This window comes from Monodelphis domestica, chromosome 2, assembly GCF_027887165.1.
Source record: "Monodelphis domestica isolate mMonDom1 chromosome 2, mMonDom1.pri, whole genome shotgun sequence".
In the NCBI taxonomy this organism is placed as follows: domain Eukaryota; kingdom Metazoa; phylum Chordata; class Mammalia; order Didelphimorphia; family Didelphidae; genus Monodelphis; species Monodelphis domestica.
The window spans coordinates 262,575,579-262,602,262 of NC_077228.1; the positions used below are offsets into that span (position 1 = coordinate 262,575,579).

General features: G+C 38.2%; 1 protein-coding gene across 1 annotated transcript; it reads left to right on the forward strand.

The window, feature by feature from the left end:
* Nucleotides 1–2,602: 2,602 nt before the first annotated feature.
* LOC100618888 (olfactory receptor 2Y1-like) lies at nt 2,603–10,095 on the forward strand. Its single transcript, XM_003340318.3, has one exon. The coding sequence runs from the start codon at nt 4,385–4,387 to the stop codon at nt 5,318–5,320; it is 936 nt and encodes a 311-aa protein (XP_003340366.1). The 5' UTR covers nt 2,603–4,384; the 3' UTR covers nt 5,321–10,095.
* Nucleotides 10,096–26,684: the final 16,589 nt, after the last annotated feature.

Genomic DNA, 26,684 nt, shown 5'->3' on the forward strand with positions numbered 1-26,684 from the left:
CCCCTTATTTTCCCTGCAGTCTTTCTAAAACTACCCCCACCTTCTCCCTCCCTTGTACTGCTTCCCTCCACACCAGTCCATTTGTTACCCTTCTACTCCCCTATAGGGTGCAAATCTATTCTCTGCTCCAATGGATTGGATTGTTCTTCCCTCTTTGGGTCAATTTCAATACACATAAGAGTTGAGTATTTCCTATCTCCAACCTCTTTACTATTCCAATATATTGATGTTCTCCCCGCTCCTGCCATGTGCTTCTTTGTGACATATAAATTTACCCCCTTTTGTTTCCTTTCCCATTTCTTTTAGTATTAACCTCTTTTTAGCTTGTTTTATACACACACACACACGTATATGCATTTATGAATACATATCTCTATATATCTATTTATGTCTTGTCATTTCATCCTATACAGTTTGTCACTGTTCCCTGTAAGTGTAATTCTTCTAGCTGCCCAGGTGATAATAACTTTTTTTAAAGAGTTACCAATGTCCTCTTTTCTTATAGGGATACATAACATTTTACCTTATTGAGTCTTTAAAAAAAGGTTTTTTTTTGTTTTTCTTTTTTCCCCTCTTTTTAAATTACCTTTTAATGATTCTCTTGAGTTCTGTGCTTGGGCATCAAATTTTCTGTTCAGGTCTGGTCTTTTCTTTATGAATGCTTGGAATTCTTCTATTGTGTTGAATGACCATACTTTCCCCTGTAAGAATATAGTCAGTTTTGCTGAGTAGTTTATTCTTGGTTGTGTACCTAATTCCCTTGCTTTCTGGAATATCATATTCCATGCCTTTCGGTACTTCAGTGTGGATGCAGCCAGATCCTGCATTATCCTCACTGTGGTTCCATGGTATCTGAATGACTTCTTCTTGGCAGCTTGTAATATCTTTCCTTTGGTCTGGTAGTTCTTGAATTTGGCTATAACATTCCTGGGTGTTGTCAGTTGGGGATTAAGTACAGGAGGTGCTCTGTGGATTCTTTCAATCTTCACTTTTCCCACTTGTTCTAGAATATCTGGGCAGTTTTCTTGGATAATTTCCTATAGTATTATGTACAGGCTTTTTCTTTTATCATGGTCTTCTGGGAGACCAATGATTCTTAAATTGACTCTCCTCAAATGATTTTCTAAATCTTCTGTTTTGTAAATGAGATTATTCATGTTTTCCTCATCTTTTTGTTCTTTTTGTTTTATTTTATAGTGTCCTGCTGCCTTGTGAAGTCACTTAATTCTAGTTGTTGTATTGTGGTTTGTAAAGACTGAATTTCATCCCTGATATTTTGGTCATCCTTCTGAATTCTCCTAGGGGACTGAAAATCAAACCTAACAACAAGACAGAGTCAAGGAACCCTCCTGCTGGACTCAATTCAAAAGGTACCCCCCCCCAAAAGCCAGAATCCAAAAACACTCGAGTTTAAGGGGAAGGCAAAAGGAAGGACCCAGGACTCCCCCCCCCCACTAGAGTGCTAAGCCTCCATTGGCAGCAGGAGGCTGGCAAAGTTGCTCATCTGGAGGGTGTGGCTGTGCAAGGCTCAGAGCTTCAAACACAGGTGGTGGGGAAGGAGCTGGACAGGGAACACAGAGCAGGCAACCTGGTAAGAGCAATGGAGGCCCTCCATATTGCTCCAGGCTTCCAGGAGGTTTTGGCCTCAGGGCACATCTGTTGTTTGCTCATATTTACCCCTTCTTTGCTCCCCATATTTGTCTGTGCTCTTGCTCCTCTCAGTTTTTGGTTTTGGGAAATTCTGTCAGTCTCCCCTTTTGGAGATTTGTCAGGAGATCTCTCCGTGTAGTCTGTGGGGGATGGGTGTTGGAGTTTCAGCTTTCCTGTCATCTGGAGGCTTTTTATTGGATTAAAGTCCGGCAGTCTGTGGGAGATGGGTGTTGGAGCTTGGGCTTCCCTGACCTCTGAAGACTTTGATGGGATTAAGTTCAGCTGGGTTGGGCTGGGTGTGCTCTGAGGTCAAAACCTCCTGGAAGGCTGGAGCAATATGGAGGGTCTCTGAAGTTCTGACCAGGCTGCCTGCTCTATTATCCCTCTCCAGCTCCTTCCCCACCACCTGTTTTCAATGCTTTGAGCCTGGCACAGCCCTGCCCACAAGGTACACCCTCCAGATCAGAGCCTTTGCCCACCCAGAGCTTCTCACTACCACTGGAGGCTTAATGCTTTAGGTGTGTGTGTGAGTGGGTGGGGGGTCCTGGGACTTTCTTTCTGCCCTCCCCTTAAACCCGAGTGTTTTCAGATTCTGGCTTTTGGGGGAGGCGTAGCTTTTGAATTGAGTCCAGCAGGAAGGTTCCTTGGCTCTGTCTTGTTGTTAGGTTTGATTTTCAGTCCTCTAGGAGCATTCAGCTTGTGTTCGGCAAGGAAGGGTATTCAGTGGACTGAACTTCTGCTGCTTTTAGGCCACCATCTTCTTGGTTTTCCAAGCCACAGCTTTATCTTGCTAGACTTAATTTTCTTTTTATTTTAATTTCAGCTCTTTTATCTCTCTGGTTAGATTATCAGTGATATCATTCTTCTCATCTGATTCTCTGTCCTTGTCATTCTGATATATATATATATATATATATATATATATATATATATATATATAATTTGTGTGTGTGCAAAGATTAAAATTAACTCTCTCTTGATTGTGAAGATTAAAATTATAACCCCTGCCTATTTTTAGGTTTTAATCACCAAAAATGTAAACACTCTACTTAAAAGTTGAGTATGGAGATCTATCCATTTTTAGATCTGATCACCAAAAGTGTAAACATTCCACTTAATCATTAAATGGGAAATCTGTGACCCATGTGAGCAATAGTGAGTGACAAATCAGAATTGACTGACTGCCTCCAGGGAAGTCCTAAAGCAGGACTTCCACTGTGATTGTTAGATGTATAATTAGGGGAAGGTACCGGAGTCCCTTTGGTCACATGAGTGATAGGGACTGATCTCTTTTCTTTGCCTCAGCTATCTAAGGGCTTGGGCCTTTTGGCCCAGCCTAAACAGAGGGGGTATTTAAGCCCTATTCCCTTCTCTCTCTCTCTCTCTCTCTCTCTCTCTCTCTCTCTCTCTCTCTCTCTCTCTCATACCTTCCTTCCTCCTGTTTGTAATTAAACTCCATAAAAGGTTGACTGCTGACTTGAGTTTTCATTAAGGAATTACATAGCTGAATTCCTTGGCAACCTTAAATTAATATATATCAGTCTTTTAAAGTGATTTCCTTGTCACACTTCTTACAAAAAAATCAAACCAATATTCATTTTAAAGATTTTGCACCTCTCCAAATCCCCCTGAATTTTCAAAGATTATTGATAGTTGTTAATTAGGCAAGCTTTTTGAAAGACATGAATCTTGAATGGAATTTGAAAGAAGGAAATAATAATATGAGTGAAGTAAAATTATCTGGGGAACCTCTAACTCAGTCAAATCCTGGGAGATACACCTCAGCATATCAACATAGGAATCAGTCACATATCTAAAGGGCATCTGACTTGACTCCATTATCCCACATTAGGTATGAAAAGTCATTTATATAGAATCTAGTATATTCCAGGCACCATACTAAATGTTTTACAAATATTTCATTTTATCCTCACAACAACCCAGGGAGGCAAGTGGGACAGAACAAGTATTTAAATAACACAATAACCTTTCAAGATAGATGCCATTATTAGTTTCATTTTAAAGGTGAAAAAATGGAGGTAAACAATTAGGTGATTTTCCCAGGATCACACAGTAAGTGTCTGAGATTGGACATGAATTTAGGCCTTCCTGACTCCAGGTCTTGCTCTCTATCCTCTGCAATACTTGTAATGGCTTAATCTTTGTATAGCAAGCTGGTGCCATATAACTCATGAAAAGGATACATGCTTTTAGATTGCCTCAAAGTAGGGACAGATATGATTCACAGAAGAACAACAATAATAGCTCACATACGATGCTTTTAAGATTCGCTAAGCATTTTACAAGTATTATCTCAATAATTTACCAGAAATGAACAGAGGTAAGAAAAGTAGGTCCAGGGTAGGAATGCAGTTTGTTACCACAGACCTGAAAGAAGCTAAATGGGGAATATAGCAGACATACCTGGGATTTTGACATCATTAACCCTTGACTTTAATTAGCTGAAGCAAAGAGGTAAGGGAGAGAAATACAACAGAACTGAGCATAGAAAATTAAAAGGACAAACAGAATGGTATAGAAAATAATTGAGTAGATTATTACACAACTGAGTAAGCATTGTGAGTAGAAAAGCACATAAAATTAACATAAATGTAGAAGAGTAGCAAAGAAGAATGGGGAGGAGAATGATAGTTTTGGGAAATAAGTAGACATTAGCTAAATTCTTCATATGAAATCTTCACTTATATTTTAATGTCTTGACAGGTAGTGGACTATGAGACAATTCAACACCAGTTCTCAAGACTTCATTTTGTTGGGATTCTCAGATTGGCCCCATTTGGAACATCTCCTCTTTGTGATCATCTTGATCTTTTATCTCTTAACCTTGGTTGGCAACACAGCCATCATTGTTGTGTCCAATTTGTTTCCTCAGCTCCATACCCCCATGTATTTTTTTCTCTGTCATCTCTCTTTCTTAGACCTGTGTTATACAACTAGCATTGTCCCTCAGCTTCTGGTTAATCTGCATGGATTTGACCGGACCATCACTAAAGGAGGTTGTGTGGCTCAACTCTTTATTAGTCTTGCCCTAGGTTCTACCGAATCTGTTCTTCTGGTGGTGATGGCTTTTGACCGGTATGCTGCTGTGTGCCGGCCCCTCCACTACACTACTATCATGCAACCCTGGCTCTGTCTCCTGCTGGCTTCCATCTCCTGGTTTGGAGGTTTTGTCAACTCAGTGGCCGAGACAGGACTTATGATGGCTATGCCTCTCTGTGGCCTACGCTATCTGGACCATTTTTTCTGTGAGATGCCTGTATTCTTAAAGCTGGCATGTAAGGATACTAAAGACACAGAAGCCAAGATGTTTGTCGCCCGGGTCATTATCTTGGTGCTCCCTGCCTCACTCCTCTTGGTCTCCTATGTGTACATAATCCAAGCAGTACTGAATATTAAGTCAGCAGAAGGGCAGAGAAAGGCATTTGAGACATGTGGGTCTCATCTAATGGTGGTCTTTCTTTTCTATGGATCTGCTATCTATACTTATCTTCAGCCCACTCACAACTACTCCACAAGTCATGGCAAGTTTATTGCTCTCTTTTATACTATTATAACTCCAATGCTCAACCCTCTTATTTATACCTTGAGAAACAAGGATATGAAGGCAGCTTTGAGGAAGGTGATAAAAAGAAAAAGAGCCTTGGGGTAGAGAAGACAATGAAGAACTTCTGGTATGATAAGTAATAGAAATCTCAAAGGCAGACAAAGCTGAGTCTAGAAGATCACTGGAATAATATTACATATAGAATAATTTAAGAACTTAGCTTGGGTTTCAAGGTCCTCTTGTTCCAACCTACTTTTTCAGCCTCATCTTATTTTGCTTCTCTTTAATGTGCTCTGTGCTCTGGTAAAATGTAAATTCTATATGTTCTCCAATCTTGTTTTGCCCTCTCCAGCTTCTGTGGATTTCTATAGAAGGACATAACTATGCTCCATGCCTGGAATTCCTTCCTTCCCCTACTCTTATTGTTTAAATCCTTCTTTTTCCTTCAAGGTCTAATTTAGTCATTTGTCACTTCTTTCATGAAGTCCTCTTTTATACTTTCTCTGCTCTTTCTTCCTTTGCCATTTTCTTATGTTGTTCTGCTTGGTATATGGAGGATATTCCAGGAAAGCAGGTAAAAATTACATGAGAAAAAGTAAGTTTGCAAAAACAAACAAACAAAAGACAGATGCTATTTATTTTTAAGTAATACAGTGAAATACAGACATAGCTCAGAGCAGCCTATTAAGAGAGAAAACATATCTAAAACCAAAGGAAACTGGAGTCTAGAAATATGAGTAGGTTTATTTGATGTAAAATAAATTGTTATTAATTATGTAAGTAAGTAAATGAATAGGGAGTCAAAGAAGGCCAATGGGATGATGAGATAGGAAGAGAAAGAAGAAGAAAGAGAAATAAAGGGATGATGAACACTATTAAGAGTAAAGAAAAAGGTAAAAAATTATATGAAGTACAGAGGATATAAATGGAAAGAGAGAAAAATAAGTGAAGAATATTTGAGAAATATAGTCAAGGTAGCAAAGAGAATCAGTAGCCTCAGAAAGAATAGTAATGAGAAAGAGTGATTGGGCAAAAGAAAAGGAAGAAAGGGAGGAAAGAATTGCCAAGACTTGAAAAGAGGTCTTTGAAATGAATCTCCTGATGTTTTATATTTATGAATTATGTAAGACTGACTATGCAGGGATGGGAAAAACAGTGATCATGTACAATCAATCTATTTAAATGAATTCTATTTATAATATACTTACTTTGTTTAGAGGATTATTAGGGACTAGCATGATTGTGTCAAGTGAAAGAAAAGTAATACAGAAGAAAAGGAAACAAAAAAAGAGGAGACAAAGGAAAAGTGGTAGACAAGAGCATCAGTGACCATAACCACTGTCCCAAAACCCATTGCTATGGGACTCTTTCCCTACTGGTGGAAATAAATGTCCTGCAATACATGAAGGGTAGGGCAGAGTTGGTGAGAGTGGGAGAGCTCCAGCCTCCTTCAGTCCCCTTCAGGACTCTTTAGGTTGCAAGTCTTCTTCAATATTCAAGTATAAGTTGCTTAGATCCTTCGAACTTTCATTTTTGAGAGAAGATGAAGGGGACACCCTACTTAAGGTTGCTGTAGGAAAAGACTCTGGACAAATATGAGAGGAGCTTTGCAGTTTTCATGATGTTCCTATTCCCAGCTACCTATGGTAGAGATTTTGAGGAGTTTTTCCTTGGGTGAGATGTGGGACCCTCTCTCGGCTAGGCTAGCTCATGCCCAATGGGGGAACTCCTTTACTATGTATTGTCTAGTACATATTCTCCTATATATCTCCAGAACACCATAATATCTTGCAAAAATAAATGAACAGAAATTATATTCCTTTGTTTGGAACTCCCATCTTTAAGGAAAGGATCCCACATGTAATGGAGGCCCACCTTTGTAAGGAGTTACACAATAGGATAGTGAAGCTTAAAGGCAGGTAGAATAAACATTTCTAGCCTCTAGCCTCTTATCCCAAACCCTTATCTTCAACAGATACTTTGACTCCTATCAAGAAGGGATGAAGGAAGTGGGACTGGAGGCTATTCTGATATCCTCAGAGAGGGTATAACACATGAGAATTATACAAGGGTTCTCCTAAATACTATTAGTTAGGGGATATAATTAAGTTCAATCTATCTTCTGACTATTTGATAAATATTATTGGGGACAATGAGGACTTCAGGTTTTATATCAAAGGTTTGTGGGTATGGTGAATAGCAAAGAAAAGCCATTTATACAGATTGTTAGCAAAAGAAACAAAAAAGGTGCATGTAGGGGAATATATACCATGCAATGTAGAATGAAGGTTCTTTCTCATTGGGATCAAGATAATTCAGCTCAACCAAAAGAGAAAGGAAGAGTTTTTGGTTTCTCTTAAGATCACTTGAAGTCTCTACTGTAGCTAGCTGGGAATAGAGAAATTTTAGAGACTGCCAGATCCTCTCATGTTTCCAGAGTCCTTTTTTTTTTCTCTCCAGGTAACCAGAAGTGAATTTGGCCTCTTTCATTTTCCCTCTCAGAACTGGAAGCCAGAAGCATGTAAAGCAACTTACACTTGAAGAATCCTGAAGAAGACTTGAAACCTGAAGAGTCATAAGGGGACTGAAGAAAAATGGAGCTCTCCCACTCTCACTAACTCTGTACCTCTCCTCACATGGGGGCAGGGCATTCATTTCCACCAATTTGGAAAGGATTCCATATCAATGGACTTTGAGGCAGGGGTTATGTTCAGTTACAATTAAGAAAGAAAAAGTCAAGAAGCAATTGAAGAAAATAGAAAAAGTGTAATAGAAGATAAGAAAGAAGATGGTTAGGAAAAATTTAGGAGAAAGGCAAAAATAAATAATTTTTAAAGATTAAAGAAAGAAAAATAAAAATCAAGAAATGAAAAAGGAGAAAAGTTACTAAAAGCTGAATAGAAGTGAAAAGAAAAAAGCTAATAGAAAAGAGAAAAGAGCAAATAGTGGGGAAAGAGGAGAGGATAAACCCAAGAAATTGAGCAGAATTGTAAGCATAAAAATTAATATATAATAATTCCAAATGTCATATTTAATAAGATTTATTAATAATAACTAAAATAAAAAGCTACAGTAAAAAGGGAGCTAACTCAGCCATGGTCATGAGAGAATAGAGAGTGAGGGAGGAGTTACACAGAACTTAAACACAGTATAAGGCCACTAACCTGCATGAAAGGAAAAGGATTCTGGGAGATGAAGTCCAAGGGTTCAAGATTTTCTAATGACACAGAATATAATGTTTGACAATGACAGAATGAAGGAAAAATGAAGAAATAATTCGAGATATCAGGAAAAATGTCTCTCAGGTGTTTGAGAAAGGCTATATTCATCATCACAATGAAAACTAAATTTAGGGACTACTGTGTGGAAGCATTAGACAAAGCTTTAATTTTAAATATTCTAAAATGTAAAAAAAAATTGAATGGGCCTGTTTCCCCATTGTTAAGTTCTTCCCAGACCCTCTATTTTGGGGAATGTTTACAGTCCAGCTATCCTTCATCGTTGTGATTTAGACATTTATCCTCTGTCTGTCAGTTCCTCTTTCATTTATTTTTCCTCTTTAGAAAGGTTGCAGATAGTATCTTTCTTTTTTGCTTAAATTTACATCCTCAGCCTGCAGCAGAGTGATTGGTACATAGGGTTTAATAAAGGCTTTTAAACTAACATTTCAACTGTTTTTGAGTGGGGGAAAATCTTTAAAAGTTTCCATTAGAAACAATGTGTTTGACTGTTAAAAGTTCCCTATCATGTGCTTAAAACATAAACAGGTAGATTCCCAAAGTTAGGAACAAATGGACACTAACAACCCTAGAAAACATTTGAGGCATAAGTGGATACAAGGTATCTTGTATTTCCAGTTCATGCCTAATTCTCCTTTATTGAGGAAAAGAGATGGTGTGACATTTCTACAACCTCCATTAGATAATACAAACTATGTAATTATTTTAGAAATGGATTTTGACTTCTTAGAAACAAGTTAATAACCAAAAGGAATTATACCAAGAGTGAAGAAAATTGGATTCTAGTTCTCTTTCTGTGGCAGATTATTTATGTGACCCAGGGCAAATTGTTTTACCTTTCAGGGTCCCATTTTCCTCAAGTGGTAAAAAAAACAAATAAGCAAACAAAAAACCTTGAGGGGTCACTTAAACCTTTTGAAGATATGTTTTTTTTTTTCAGACTTCATTCATGTTTCTTGAGAAAGCAATGTGGTCTGTAGCCAAAAATAAGATCACCATCTAGTGGTATTTTCTTCAAACTGCACACACAAGTTTTTGGAGCCAGAAATTTCTGAGAAAAAAAGTTATGCTTAAGTAAATAAACTCAGAAACACACAGCCTTAAAAGTGGCAAGAGATGTTAGAGATTTTATCATACATCATAGATCTGTTTGGGAAGTACAAAACTAATCCTTGCACATAAGGATGTTAAAAAAGAATTCATCTCCCTTTGTTTTTTTAAATTTTATATGGGACCTGGAGGTCCTTTACCATTGAGATGTGTAGGGATAGGCCAGCCCACAGTGAAAGGAAGTAGAAACCAACTAGATAGGAAATTGATCCCACTGCCACTCCCCTACCTTCTACCCCTCCCCCTTCCAAATTAAGGATTTAATTGGTTCCTGAGATGTGACATGGGAGAACTAGTGGGCGGAGAAGAAAAGGGCTTATAAAGGTATGACCAGAGGTCTGATGAGTTTTTGGGGGGTTGGAGGGATTCCCATTTGGATTCAGGTGGAGATTGGGATTCATTCCTGGGTTGATGATTCGAGCTGAAGAGACACTACTGTGCTGGTGACTTGCTGAAGGGAAGTGGTTGGTGGTCTTGGGAAGTGAGGTCACAAAGAAATGGAGAGAGTGAGAGCAAGAGTGAGTGAGTGAGAGAGAAGAGAGAGAGAGAGAGAGAGAGAGAGAGAGAGAGAGAGAGAGAGAGAGAGAGAGAGAGAGAGAGAGAGAGAGAAGGAAAACAAAGAGGAGGAAAAGGCAGATAAAGAAATGAAATTGTAAATGCTAATGAGCAAAGGAGAAGAAAGACTCTAAGGTAAAAAAGAGGAAAGGGGCCCTCTCATTTCTTAAAGGAAAAATTCTGTACAGAAAGAGATAAAAATAACAGCAAAGGAGGAGAAAATAAAACTTAAGACATACCAATTTTGGAGAAGGGAGCAAAACAAGTGAAGACAACAAATAAGAAGAATGAAACAAAAGAGATGCTATATATAATGTGTATGTTCTGAAACCATTCCTTCAGGGATAGGTATACTACATTACCCCTCAGGGTTCTAGAGTACCTAGAAGGATGGAAATGTCTCTTTTTGTGCTATAAAATTAGTATCCATTGGATGTTTTCCTTGTTTGTTACAAGGCCAGTGACTAGTATTCCAGTTCTATTTAATCTCTAAACACTTCAAAGATACTATATAGAAAATATAAAGTATGTTATATATCATGTCAATATATATGTGCGTGAATATATTATATAATATACATATACACTTGAAGATACACATATGAATATGTGATATAAATAGATGATATATGAATAGATACATATACAAACACCTAAGATATTAAAGAGCAAAATACAAACTCTTCCTCCAGTGTCTTGGGGGCATAATTCCTACACAACACTTTGATCTTTGGGAAGGATTAAAGTCATAACAATTCATTTCATTGCCTTAGTTCTATCAAGGTCATGTCTAGGCACAATATGATTTCTGAGTTCTCTACTATGCTGGAATCACAGTGATGATAAAGAACAATATAAGTAAGGAGTCATAAGGAAGAGGAAAGTTAGAATGATAAAATTTTATGTCAGTTAAAGGAATTGTGGAGTTCATATTTTAGGAAGTAGAAAATTCACTCAAAATAGGTACAGAAGATATATTATGAGAAAACTCCTCACATCAATCTTTAGACATAACCTAGGTCTTTGGTTGGGCATCTCTGAACAAGTACAGGTGGTTGAGTTTCCCAGTCACATTGCACTAGATTCAGATAATGCACAATTTCTGCAATTACTGCTCAGAACAGAGAAAAATTTGACTTAATGTTACTTTGAGGTATTTAACAGATCATCAGCATCCAATTTACAGTGGGCAAACATAATGAATTATGGATAAAGCCACATGGACCAAAGTGGTTCATGGATAAAATAATAACTGTTTCTTGGAGACATAGGGCAATAACTGCCCAAACAAATGACTCTTTCCTTAGTAACCAATCAAGAAAGAAAAACATTCCTCAGAACCCATACCCAACATTTTCCCTTTACCTTTGTTTACTTTACTTACCTACCTCCCCTTACTTACTTGCTTCTTGACCTATAGCGGCACCAGCACTATATTCTAATTATAGTTTATTTCCTCACTTTGGTGTCAGTCTGAGCTGTCAGGCAATTCTTTGGAGGAGACCCTAATCAATTTTGCCCATAAGAAATACTCTTTTGAAAGGCAAATTTGGTTTTTATGATTTTCTTAGAAGTTACAAAAAACATTATTTAATGGGACATTTGATTATAGGTTTTTTGTAGTATTAATGAGAAGTATTTGTAAAAAGACCACCATAAAAATAAATGTAGATTATGCTGAACCTACAGAGGATGAAATAGTAGAGAAATTCTATTAAGAACTTGATAAAATAAAATCAATACACACTTCTGATTTCTGTTTATTTATTAGAAAAACTGAGAAATGTGTGAACAGGGAAAATATTTGAAAAACTATGACCCAGGAAAAATAAATAAGAGACCAAAGACTTGTGATTGAACAGAAGTCTCATGTTTCTATACAATGAACACTTTCCTTGAAAATAAGATTGGTGGCAGCTACCATAAAGAGTGAATAGTTTATGTTTTTTTACTTTAGCATATAGGAAATGACTTATTGATATGGGAGTTAAATCTGAGTCAGATGTCAGATCATCCATTTATCAGATTTAAGGCAAAAATTAATAAAAGAAGAATAAATAAGGAATATCAATATATTAAATAAACAATAATAAGGAAAATATGACATTCATTTAAATTATTTTACCCTGAATTATTGAAACTAGCCATTGGAAATAAAAATATAAGAACAGCAACAGAAAACCCCCAATATTTGTTATAACAATTTCACCTACAAGTTTAACTAATATAAATTAATTGTGACTGGGAGGAGACAAAAATGGCAAACAGAAAACATCTGACTTACTTGCCAAAGAGAGACAGATGGAGATCAAAAGAGGAATTGGGTCAAAACTTAAATTTGTCTAGGAAGACAATTTTTTGTCTTTGTTTGTGAAGAAAGATGAGAGGCAGTTATGAGCAGTATTATTTCATAAAACAGAGAATCAGTGTTGGGTAAAACTCATTTAAAACTACCTTGGCAAGATATTACATTAAACAAAATTATTCCAAAGGCATTCAGGAATGAAATGGAAGAAGGACTACAAACAGAAGAAAAATGGAAAAATATTTGCAAAAACTAGAAAGATTATTATGCCAATGATATGGAAAAAATTCATGTACCTTGTTAAAACCAAAAAAGCAACCAAGAGAATATACCAGCAAGACAATGAACATGCATCTAAGGAGTAACATATTTTTATTCCTGGCTTATCATCTACAGAAGACATCCAAAGAAGTATGGGAGGTAAAAGCAACTGAATGGGAATGAATCACCCCAAGGCATCATACAATGACTAATAAATAGAGTTTTCATTGAGGAAGAGTTTGTTGATGTGAATGGCAAGTCTCTTCCCATTATCTTCTTTCAAGCAGTAGCTACCCTGTAAACCTCAAAATTTCTTAGACTTATAAATGTTGGAAATTTCACCATTGGGAAATTTCATACTTGAAAAATTTCCTATTGATAGTGGGTCTTGACTATTGGAATGTGAACCCCATTGGCATGGGAGGTTCCTTCTCCTCCCTTCTTAAGATTACTTTAGGACAGAAACCTTTTGCTGAACAATGGAAAGGACTTTGACCTATGCTTAAGCATAGAACAGGAATTTCTTTGAGTCATGATTGATTTTAGAATTGATACAATGGAGATACTTGGAATCAATCTCCACCCTACTCAGTCCTAACAGGATTGAGTAAGGGCTGCAGCCTAGATCAAAATTTAATTATTCCAATCTCTACCCTACTCAGGTTAACAGGATTTAGAAAGGGCTGTAGCAAAGGATCAAAGATTTAATTATTTGAAAATATGACCTTCAACAGACATGTGCAAAGCCAGAGACCTCTGGGCGGTCCTGGGTTAAGCTAGAGCCTCCATTGGCACAGGGAAATTGATGGACAGGTGATTGGTAGATGTGAGGACTGAGGGGAGGGAACTTGGATGGTTTCCTTAAGGATAGGGGGGTCTGAAGACTGGAGGTGGTGGAGGAGTTTGTCGGAGTGGTTGTGGTGTGCTCTGAGAAGCTTGCACTGAAGGAAGCTGAAGGTGGGGGCCCCGGAGACTGTTTCTCCATTTTTGGTCACGTGACTAATAGGGACTGATCTCCTTTCATTGCCCCAGCTATCTAAGGGCTTGGGCCTTTTGGCCCAGCCTAAACAGAAGGGGTATTTAAGCCCTATTCCCTTCTCTCCCCTTTCTCTCTCCCTCTATCTCTCTATCTCTAATTCCTTTCTTCCTCCTGTTTGTAATTAAAACTCCATAAAAGGTTGATGGCTGACTTGAGTTTTCATTAAGGAATTACGTAGCTGAATTCCTTGGCGACCTTAAATTAATATATATCAGTTTTTTTAAAGTGATTTCCTTGTCACAACCCAATAGTCATGTGGCCTTGCTAGCACTATCTGGCTGCCTGGTGTTGGTCACCCACATGAAGCCTGGTGAGGAGCCAGTACAACTATAGAGTGACCTGTGTGAAGACATTGTTCCCTGCAAAGGGGCCAGACCAGCTGAATGGTGAAGCAGCAACTCATTGATTTCATGAAGACTCATTGGCCAGAGTAAAGAATATCAGGCCCTGCAGTTTCAGGAGTTGTGATTTTTTCTTTGCAACATATTTCTTTACCATTACACTCTGAGTTTGTGACTTGACTCTTCCCCTGATAGCCAAAGAATTGTTTGTGCTAGATTATTGAATATATGGTTATATTTTTTATCTATTAATCACTATGCCATGATAGTAAAAACCTTTGCTAAGGAGCTAATGATATTTATTGGTTGATTGTTAATTGGATAGAACCACTGAAGCCTCCTGAGTTGGGGGTGTTAGCAGTACAGATTCATATAATATCCCTAGAACCTGAGGTCGCAGTCATATTTTAAGGACTCAATCCACAAGTCCAAGACCAAGAAAATAGACCAGAGGGGATATTACAAATTTCATTGATCAGTTTTGTTGTCATAAATGTGGGCAAAACATTTTCTAGCAACTTCCTTTATTTCATTTACATTTGTTGTTGATTCTTTTTTATTTTTGACTTTAGTAATTGGATTTTCCACTCTCTTTAAAAAAATCAAATTATCTAACAATTTATTCATTTTACTCACTTTTTAAATTTCCCTCCCACAATTAAAGACTGAGAGGAAAATAATATTTATAATAAAGAAGTATAGTCAAACAAAACGAATCCCTATAATAGCCATGTTCAAAAAAGTATCTCTTTATGCATATGGAGTACGTCATTTCTCTGTGAAGAGGATGGCAACTTGTTTCATCATGGCTCTTCTAGAGATGTTGGGATGATTAGAGTTTTAAAGTATTTTTTGGAAGGAGGTGTATATTTAATATATGTTTATTAAATAAAGTTTCTTATGGTAGGGAAACATTTGTTTCAGAAAATTTTAGAGCTGAAAGGAAGCTTAGTATGTAAAGTGTTAGAACATGGAACATAGAATGTCAGAGCCAGGAGGATCCTTAGAACAGATAATTACATTTTATGTTGTTGAGTTGCAAGGGCCCTTTGCATACAAAAGAGTAAATATCAGAGGTATTTTTTCATTCATTTTATTTGTATCCTCAATTCCTATCAAAGTGTAGATACTTAATACATGGCTGTTTGATTTTAATGGATCTTAGAACACAGTTACATTTGGAAGGGATGGGCTTTAGAAATAGAACATAATATGTCAGAAATAAATGGGACCTTAGACAAAAATTATCTAATCTAAATCCCTAAGTTTGGAGATGGGTAAATTGGAGTTCGGAAGACAAGGGGCTTTTGATCAAAGACACAAAGGAAATAGGTGGTATTTCTCCTTGCCTGTCTCTAAAAAAATGGCACTAAATTGGGAAAGGACCTGTTTGTACAAAAATATGCTCTTTTTGTGGTGGCAAGGAATTAGAAACTAAAGGGATATCCCTTAATTGGGGAATGGCTGAAAAAGTTGTGGTATATGATGGTGACGTAATACTATGGTGCTATAAGGAATGATGAAGAGGATGATTTCAGAAAGAGCTGAAAAGACTTAAGTGAACTGATGCAGAGTGAAACAAGCAGAACCAAGAGATCATTACACACAGGAACTGTAATATTGTGGAATGATCAAATGTGACAGATTTTGCTACTAACAGCAATATAATGATCCAGGACAATTCTGAGGACTTATGAAAAAGAAATGTTATCTGCTTCTAGAGAAAGAAGTGTTGGAGGGGGAATGCAGATGAAAACATATGATTTATCATGTATTAATTTGGGTGTATATTTTGGGACTTTGATTCTATAAGATTATTTGCTTATAAAAATGAATTATATGGAAATATATTTTGGTTGATAATAGATGTATAACTCATATTGAATTGCTTGTCAACTCTGGGGGGAGTGGGAAGAAGGGAGGGAGACAATATGGTTCATGTAACTGGAAAATTTATATGCAAATTTGTCATTTTAAAAAAAGAATGAAACTCTTTTATTCTAGAGGCAAGAAAAAAACCTACTGATTATTCCTGAGCAGAGGAAATATCATGATCAGATTAATGCTTTAGACACAGCAACATGAAGGACAGACTGGAGAAAGGAGAAATTGAGAGCAGAGGCACCAGTTATGAGGCTATTGAAAGAGTACATGTAAGAACCAACTCACAAAGTAATTGTGGGTCCCGAGATGGAGTGGGAGAGATGATTAATGAGCATGGGATCAGGAGGGCCAGAGACAAGCAGGTTGCAAATCAATGGCAAAGTTTATTGATCACAGCTAGTGTTACATAGAGATACTTGCATAAGCTAAGGGATTAGGTAAGCTTTTCACATACAGAGTGGTTGTCAATAATTTACAGGATTGGTACAATGGCTTTGGTTTACCTCATTGAATCTACACAGTAAGTTCTATAGGTCATAAATCAACATATAACAGGAGCTTAGATTCCCAAGGAAAAGGGCAGGTATCAGTGATTTTGTAGGTACATTGTGTACAGGTTGGGGAGAGAGCTTGAGGCCACATGCCCCAGGGTGAAAAGGTAAGGTATATACTAAACTTTAGCTGAGCTATGGCTTTGATTTTACTGGGGTCTACTTTCTCCACAGCTTTGCTCAATGGAGACCTGTAGGTGTCCTCCCAAGTACAGATGAGAGATGAAGATCTGAACTAGTGTATTGGCTATGGGGATGGAGAGAGGGGAAAAAGAGGTTCAAAGATGTGGAAATGGATAGAATCAACAAAGCTGAGTAGCTGCTGTGTTAGGGAGAGTGAATCATCAAAGGTGACCCTGAAAAGGCAAACCTTTGGAAGGATAAGGGAGTCCTTTACAGAAAGAGGAAATTATAGAAGAGTGGTACATTTCAGAAGTAAAAAAAAAATCTATTTTTTGATGTTGAACATGAGATGCTTAGGGAAAATGCAGGAAAATGTAAATTAAAATGGTAGTGCTATGAGATGGGAACTCAGGCAAGGAATGAGAGTTATATCTGTAGACTTAAGAGTATTTAACATTGAAGTATCCACTGCGTCCATAGAATCTGACAAGATCATCTGGAGAAAATGTATAAGAAATAAAGAGAAGCCCCAGGGCACAATCCTTGGTTATACCCAGGCTTAAGGGGTTGGACATGGATGAATGAGCCCAGTAAGAACCACTGTCAGACAAGTGGTAGGAGAGCCAGGAGAGAATAGTCTTAAGTTCAAGCTTTTTTGCCTGGTATTCATGGCTTTCCACAAACCTTATTTCATGTTACTTTTCTCTATTTTAGATCTCACAATGGATAAAGCACCAGGCCTGGGGTCAGAAAGATCAGAGTTCTATTCTAGTCTCAGACACTTGGGCAACATGACTCTGGGCATGTCATTTAACCTCTGCCTCAGTTTTGTCAACTATGAAATGAGAGTAATAAAAACACCTAACTTGAAGAGTTGTTGTGATGTGATTTCAGGCAATAGCAACAATTAATTTTTATAATACTTTTATGTAATTTTAAGTTAACAAAACACAGACAGAGAGATGAAGTGCTAACTGCTACTATCAAAATGAGGACTCTAAGACAAAGGAATACAACCCAGGAATAAAATGAGAGACCATCACTACTCAAGTCTACTGAGACTGATGGTTCCTCTCTCCTCTCTCTCTCCTGTTCCAGTCAGATAATGTTTCTTCTATTATCTCTATTCTTTAAATTCATAACATATGTTTAATTAGTTTTGAACTTTCTGGCTATTGAACTTAAATAATTATAATGATTTATGATCCTTGTGACCCATTGTGATGAAGGAAAAGTCAGGGAAAAAGGGAGCAGGGGAGGGCAAGGTATACAGACTGTGAAGGTGAGAAGTAATGGTTGGACAATAATTTTATGAAATTATGTGGTCACCAATATTTATTATGTCTTAAGTCAGAAATTTATTTACAAAACAGAGAGGAAACAATAGAGACGTGTGAAAGGGATAGAAAAACTATCTATCCTATCATAATCCAGGCAGAGATTAATTAGTTCTCAACCAGGAAAGCTGGTAGTGACTAACCATGAAGCCTCCTCCAAGATGGAAGCTAGTTTCTTCAGAAACTAGGAAAGGAGTCAGCCTTTCTCTCACCCCACAAAGTAGTCCAGGAGTCAAAGTTGAAGCCAAACTCCAAACCCATGATTCAAGCTGTAGTCTTCATCTAAGCTCTCTTGAAGATTCTCTTCAGTCAGGTGACTATTTCCACAAGACTAACTCAAGCTGCAGGATTCATGGCTTTTTATGGTGATTTCTTGTCCCTATTCCTCTTTACAGGGCTCCAATCACAGTTTCCAAATTGTCTAACACTGCCCAGGAGGCAGTGTTTGTGGGAACCAATTCTCAGCTTCTGGAGGATTGAATACTCATCAAAAGGGTTCACAGATTTCTGGCTGATTGAATTTCAGAGGTTGTAAACTCTAATTATCGGATTCACAAATTTAGGACTGAGCTAAAAGGGTGGAGCTTTCTAAGTAAGTGACTTGTGAGTTCTCTCTAGGTATCTTGCTGGCTTCTCATCTAGTACTGAGTAGGGTGTTCAATCTTTTGTTGATTCAGTTCAAAAGTAGACAAAGGAGAGTTAATCCTGTCTTCACAATCTAAGTAGGGGTACTTAAATTAGTGTTAATTCAAAATAGACAAAAGGAATAAAGGATTCCCTTTCACAAGTGTAAACTCAGAGAGAACAAAGAATTCCCTTTTACAAGACAAGGACATAAATTTGGGGAGACCAGTCAGATGATGGAGTGACTGATAAAAATATGGCTGAGTTCTCCCCTACATCTCTTCCTTCTTAGTCTAGAAAATTAATTAGGGCAACATCATAAAATGATTCCAGACACCCAAAAGTTCAAATTAATGAAACCAATTATTTATTAATCTATTTTTTAATAAATGAAGTTACTGACCAGGGCAATCTTTCCTAAACACTGAACTGGTTACAGACAGTTTTTATAGGGTTACATATACCTGCAAGATGCAAGGTAAGTTTAAACAGTACTGTGAATGATACACTGCCTTATTGACAAAAGCAAGCAAGCCTTATCTTACAGAAGCCAGATGTGCCATTAGCATTTGTGTGCAGAATGTACCATATTGTCTATTATATTTAATCTATATTAGATTTAGCACATACATGAACCATATGTTATTTTGGACACTGGCCTCTGAAGTTCCTCACAGGTGACTGACTTTCCCATAGGAAAGTAGATTTCTGGTGCCCAACATTCACATGGGAAAGCAGATTTCCAATTAACCAAATAGATCAATGAATCAATCTATTTAAAAATTGTACCTGAATGAGTCCTGATTGGGAAATCTAAGTGGGAAAAAAATCACAGTGAATTATTTTTCTAGCTCAGTCAGGTATATAGAAACAGATAGAAAAGTTCAAGGACTGTGGGGATGGGAGTGTGGCCACAAAAATTCATGCAGAACATTCCAGAGTATGAACTGGTTTGTTCTAGTGCAAGAGATCCCAGAGCCACTCAGAGGGATCTGACCTTGGGCAAAGAGCAAGAAAAGGCATGGCCATTGCTTAGTTCCAGGCTATAGATGCAGGGCAGACTGAGGAGGGAACCTGTGCTTAAAGTCCATCATGAAAAGTGACCATGGACCCTAAAGTATGTATTGCGTGAGGAACAGCTTCAAGAAACAAAGCAGCAGCTTTTTGACTCTGACCTCAGGGATGGAGTGGGATCTTAGTTACAGTCAGAATAACAAGAACAACCTTCAGTTGAGTAACAAAGGCAGAAATCCCAGACCAAAGGGGAGGCTCAAGGTCTATCACCAAATTAGCAGAGCTTTCCAGATAGAGAATTGTTGCTAAATGCAAAAGTAATCTATTTGAGTTACAACCAGGGGCAAGTTCACAGATATATTACACAGACCGAAACCCAGGTCAGATGCTTTCAGAACTTAAAACATGACAGTCAGACTTTGCCTGGAATCAGACTGCTTTAAGAATGTTAAAAGTGTGTAAGTCCCTACCCCTAGATGTCTCTGTGATCTTGGAATAATACAATACTTATTATTTAAGGGATACAATAGCAGAAGCCAAGAGGTCCTGAGGTCAGTCTAGACATCCCAGAAGTATGCAGGGCCAAACCTTATCATGAATTCCCAAATCAAGAAGAAGACTTGAAGAATGAGAAGAATACCCCCATAAAGAACTATTCAGATGAGAAAAATGTTCAAGTCACAAATTCAGGAAAAGAGAATGACTCCAAAATAGCTTTAGAAAAACAGAGCTTTGGGACAAATTCAACTAGAATTTCTGGAGGAGATGAAGTTATTTAAAACTTTTTTTTTTCATTGATATTACAAATAAAATGTGAACACCAGGGGAAATTTTTGAGAAAAGAAAGGAGAGAATAAGAGGAAAAGTAAATTAAGGGAGGGATAAGCCCTAAGAAAAAATAAGGCCTATTAAAAGAGAAGTAAAAAAGATAAGAACCTGTGGAAAGAAGAGGTGTAGGGGAGCAGAAAGAAGACAATTGTTTTTTTTTAAATTAATTTATTTAGTCAATTGAGAACATTATTCCTTGGTTACAATAATCACATTATTTCCTTCCTTTCCCTCCATCAACCCTTCCCGCAGCCGACTCGGGATCTCATTGGGTATTACTTGTGTCCTTGATCAGAACCTATTTCCATGTTTTTGATGTTTGTATTAGGATCTTCATTTAGAGTCTACATCCCCAGCCCTATCCCCTCAACCCATGTATTCAAGCAGTTCTTTTTCTTCTGTCTTTCTACTCCCACAGTTTTTTCTCTGAATGTGGAGAGTGGTTTTTCTTGTAGATTCCTCTAAATTGTTCAGGATCACTGCATTGCCACTAGTGGAGAAGTCCATTACATTTGATTGTACCACAGTGTATTAGTCTCTGTGTACAATGTTCTCCTGGTTCTGTTCCTCTCACTCTGCATCACTTCCGGGAGGTTGTTCTAGTTCCCATGGAATTCTTCTATGTTATTATTCCTTTGAGCACATTAATATTCCATCACCAACATATACCACAATTTGTTCAGCCATTCCCCAATTGATGGGCATCTCCTCATTTTCCAATTTTTTTGCCACCACAAAGAGTGCAGCTATGAATAATTTTGAACATGTCCTTTTCCTTATTATCTCTTTGGGATACAAACCCAGCAGTGCTATGGCTGGATCAAAGGGCAGAGAGTCTTTTTTCGCCCTTTGGCATAGTTCCAAATTGCCCTCCAGAATTGTTGGATCAATTTACAACTCCACCAGCAATGCATTAATGTCCCTACTTTGCCACATCCCCTCCAGCATTCATTACTACCCTTTGCTGTCACATTAGCCAATCAAACAGAAGACAATTGTATTAAATTCTCTCCCTTCTTCTGATTCTCTCTCCACTCCCTCCTTGCCCTCCCCACTCCCTGATACAGTAAGCAATCTGATATGGATTTAAATATATAATCATGTAAAGCATTTTCCCATGTTAGTCATTTTGTGGAAGATATCTAAATTAATTAAAAGGAGAAAAAAGAGAATAAGAGGGGAGACTCTTGAGATTAGATATATATATATAAGATTTATTTAATACATTTTCTTCAGAATTCAAGTAAAGTAGCAAACCAGAGAGTAGGTACCTCATCTTCTTTTTGGGGTCATTATCTGATTTGTTTTCTGGGTTGTCAGTGAGGAGAATATGTACAGGTCTCTTTCATCAAAATTGCTAAATTTTTGTCAAATTATAGTTGTTTTTTAAAAAAGATTTTATTTGCAAAAGACCAAAAATTCCAGTAGATTCTGAATCTCTTATCTCCATGGCAATTTTGAGGCAAAGTCAGAATGAAATGCTGGTAACAACTATCTTTGTAATTTATAGCAATTCAAATCTCACAGTATTATAAAAATTGACAGGAAAAATGCAAGAAAATATATTAAATAGTGGGCAAAGCATTCCCTATTAACCGTCTAGCAGCTTTTTGAAATGTGAATGGCAACTATAAATAGCTGAAAATTTACATAGATTCAAGTGTGTACATAGGTATATAAAACATTCAATGTATAATCCATAAAGTTGTGATATTAAATTGAAGTTCATTTTAAGCCAGATTTAGGAAAACCACCCTTACCTATTCCCCACATTCTATTTCTATATCAAAAGAAAGTAAAACTCCTATTTCTCAATTTATCAAAGAATACAAATGATTAGACCCTGCTTTTAGGTGTTATTTTTCATATAGTAATACCACCAGCTACTGGAATTTTCAGTCTTTTGCAAATACATAGATTTCCTATGCCCTGTGAAATAAGTGGTGGAGGAGAACACCTAGGCATCTGGAGCTTCTCCACCTAGTCTCTACATAAAGAATGAGCCACAGGCTCATAATCCTCCAAATTTCAGCCTGATTTGTTTTTCTAGCAGCCATCATTCTTTCAGAATTCTCTCCCAAAGCTTCACAATCTCCTAATTCCCAAGTGTCTGTGAATTAGGGGGATGCTTGCCACATGCATCTGAAAACTCCCCCTGGTAGAATGTGCAGATGAGAATAATTTTGTTCCAACAGCCATAAAGGCAGCTAAGAGTGCTTAGAGCTTGATCAGATGTCAAAAATGTCAAGATCATCCACTGTATCTTGAGGCATGCCACTGGACTTGGATGATTCTACAAGAGAGAGTGAGGCTAATGACTTTCTTTCCTTCCAAGCCTGGCATTTTATGCTTATCTTCTTATTAAGAAGTCAAAACAGATGCCTCATTGGGAGTGACTAGAATTTTGACTTTGCATTGTGTAGGTTCTGTGGAAGGCCCATCACAAGCCCACCCCCAAGTATGCTCCATAACATGGGTTCTAATTGTAAGAGAGAAAAATCGGATCCAGCATGCAAAGGAGCAGCTCAAGTTGGGGAAGGGCAGAGAAGACCCAAGATTCCAGGAAAGAACAGATGAACTGAGAGGATTCAAAAACTGTCACTTCACTTCTTGTGAGCTCTCCTGGAGTGAATGGTCTGAGAGAGGATCTCTGAGATAGAGGATCTCTTTGGACATTGACTACCTTCCAGTGAACCCCAAGATCTCTCTGGTTTCAGCTGAAGACAAAAAAGTAGATTGGGACTTTGTAGAAAGCCAAAGAACATTTCTCTCTATCCCCCAAAATTGTTCTTGGACTTCATCTCATAGCTAGATCAGCTTAGAAGGAAGGACAACTCCAACAACTGACCAAAAGGAGGATCAGGTAGATTGCCTGAACCCCTCAGGACTTGGGGGAGGGAGGTCAATTGTTAGTTATAGGGATTCCCATCTCCTACTTTCCTCACTCAACAACCTCATTCTTCCTGCCTGGTGTGTCCCCAAGAATAGAGTGTTATCCTTTTAGATCAGGTTTGCCTGCTTTCTAACTTTGAGGAAGGGGACTGAAGATATGGGAAGAATCTTGCTTTTCTCCTTGAGGAGAATTAGCTCCAGACCCGGACTGAGGAGCAACTCAAGTCTCAAGGAAGAAAGGAGTCAGTTGGGAAATAAGGAGAATACAGAGGCAAAGGAGTTACCTTGCCTCTCAGCAACAGCCAAGATCAAGAATGGAGGCAGTGGTCTTTCTCTAAGACCTTCTCCTTCAGCCCTTAACCTCCATATTCAACCCAATCTCTGAGGAGACATATTCTGTCCCTCTGGAAGACAATTTGTGCTACCTTCCCCAAGGGGAAGAGGGAGGAGGGTTAACTCTCCCCTCTCTCCATTTCTTTAGCTCTTTCACAGCCCTCTCTAATTTCCCAGTGTGAGTGTAGGTGACTTCATTCTGGTCCTACATTACATAATCCAAACTCCATTATTCTTCCTTGAGGCATTACGGGAGCTGCTGGTATATAGAGAAATTGATAGAATGAGAGTATGATAGCAAGGCAATGTTAGGGTCTAGGTTTTCACCCACCACCATGGAAGACCAATAGACAATGCAATTAGCAGGAGGGCCGTTTATTGAACTGATGTGCACCAGCAGCACACACCAGGGGAGCTCCGCCATAGAGTTCCAATTGTAGTCTGGGGATGCTGGGATATATATGCCTTCCAGCATGCATGGCCCCCCCAGTCCCTATCTGGTACATACAATTGTTGGAATGTTTGCCAGCATTTATGGTCCCTAAGCTCTTATCTGGGACCTACTTACTGCTAGGACCTTTGACATATTAATTTCCAAGCCTCTGCAGTTCCTGCTCCCTCAGCAAGTCAGAGAAGACTTACTTTTATACCAGGTATAGATTCCAAGGAAAAAGAGTGGTAAGGGTTAGGCAAAGGTAAGCTAGGAAGTGTCTGAGGGCAGATTTGAACCCAGGCCCTCCTGTCTCTAAACCTGGCTCTTAATACCAGGTGAGCCATTCAGCTGCCCCAACAGTCTCCCATTCTTTTATCCCTCTCATATTTTATCTTCTGCTGAATCCATTCTTTATGCTCACTTCAACTTCTAATAATTCCATTTATCCCTACTTTCTCAGTCTGTTTTCTTATTTCACTTTATTCCCTTCCCAACCTTGACCCTATAAATAACCTAATTAATTAATATCCTAATTAATTTCATTCTATCTTCTCTCTTTGAATTATTTGATCCTTTGTTCTATTACCTTGTACCTTTCCAAATCCAACCCTGAATAACCATCACCATGTGGTGCCTTTTTTTTTTAACCCTGGATTGCTGAATTGAGGTCGGGGGAAATATCATACAAATATGTTGACTTTGTACACTACAAAGTTATGCTAACTAACCCCTACTGGGCCTCACTAATACCAGACAATTGTTTTACTCTTTACTGTTTGACTCCAGAATGGTTATTGCAAATCTTCCCCCAAGCCTACTACATGTCCCAGTAGAAAAGACAGCTTCTTTACCAAGAAAATATATCATCCATTTGATTCCTTCATCTCTCTTCTTCTCCATCTCAAAATTCTTTGAGATTTTTCCTTACTCTCTTCTCCTCACCAGGATCAAGGACTACATTTGTTCCCATGGTCCTATTATGGGAGTATGGGCTTCCCACAGATACCCTCAAAACCCCAAAGGTGTTCCAGGTCAAAAAGGAATTCCTTTCTTCCCTTGCATTTCTGTAAGTACTGGCTAAAGGAAGGTCACTTTGAGCAACAGAAGTCAAATGATAAGAAGTCTCTGAAGGAGATATTCCCTTTGACTTCTCCTAGCTTCTTGATGAGCACAGATAGGCACCTTCCAGTTTACTTCTGATAAACATCTGTTTTGAGCTCAGATATCTAAACATCCCCTAAACTGAACAAATTCATCCCTTTTTGACTTTTGAAATACTACATAGAAGGAACATATAAATATTTTGATTTTATTAAACAAGGAAGGGGAAGGTAAAACGGGAAAGAAGGGAAAGGGAGAGATCTTAATTATTTTACTCTCTAAATTTTAAGCTATCTGACTACAACTATCTTATTTCTAAGTACATTAAAGGCAAAGTCTTTAGGGATGAGTACTCTTACAACAGAGACTTTAGGTGGGCAAAGTCCAAAAATTCCAAGAGAAATATCCAAAGGTGGTCTGTTCTATCTGTCCAGCAGAATAATGAAGACTTCCTTCTTTTCCACAGCCAAAGATATCCCCATGCTTGTAATTTAATGATGGTTTTGTTCAGTCTGGTTCTGGTTCAGATTCCAAGGAGGAGACACACATGGTAATGCAATACACAATAGGTACTTTATTCAAGCTATAGCTTGGGCTTCCACAAGAAGCAGAAGACCTCGAGCATTGCATAGGTCTAGTTTATATAGAGGGGTTAGAGGTGGGGGTCATCTTGAGAACCAGGTGCCAAAAGTGAAGACACATCAATCTTAGTCCCTGGTATCCAGATGTTTCCTCTTAACATATGGTCTGACTGTGATCTAGGTCAGTGAAACCTGAAGTCTTGAGATAACATATCCTTATGGCAGTACATAAATAAGGATGTGGTAGCTTTAGTTCTTGGGACAAGGGGCCCTATTTAGGATATTGGCTGGAGGGCAATTTCCCATGGTAACAGCATGTTTCTTCATTCCCCACTTCTTTTGCTGTACATGAGGAATCTTCCTCATGAGACTGTATCATCATAAGGGAATTCAGTGGGAGTCAGGGTTTGATTTTGCTGGTGAAGGACCATAGCTGGACAGTATTAATGTGATCCCTGATATAGGCTATTAGGTGATTAAGAATGCATAGAGATTACTTCCGGTCAAGATGGTGGCTTAGAGAAAGCTAAAGTTCAGATTTCCTGAAACCATTCCTTACCGATCTCAAACTGAATGCTCCTAGGGCACCGAAATTCAAAACGATCAACAGCATAGACCCTGGGAGTCCTCCTCCTGGACCTGGACCTGGATCAAAAGGTACGCCCCCCCCCCCCCCCCCAAAAGCCAGAACCCGAGACCACTTGGACCTAAGGGGTAGGCAGAAGGAAGGTCCTAGGACCCATCCCCCCCAAACCCAGAGCACTGAATCTGAGTCTGAGGCAGCAGAGGCAACCTCAGAGCCCCACAGCCTGCTATTCTGAAGGCCGCTTTCTGAAAACAACCTAACCCAGTCGAGGGGGCACCCAGACAGCAGGGAAACAGAGAGGGATGGGGGAGCTTGTATCTCCCTGGCTGGAT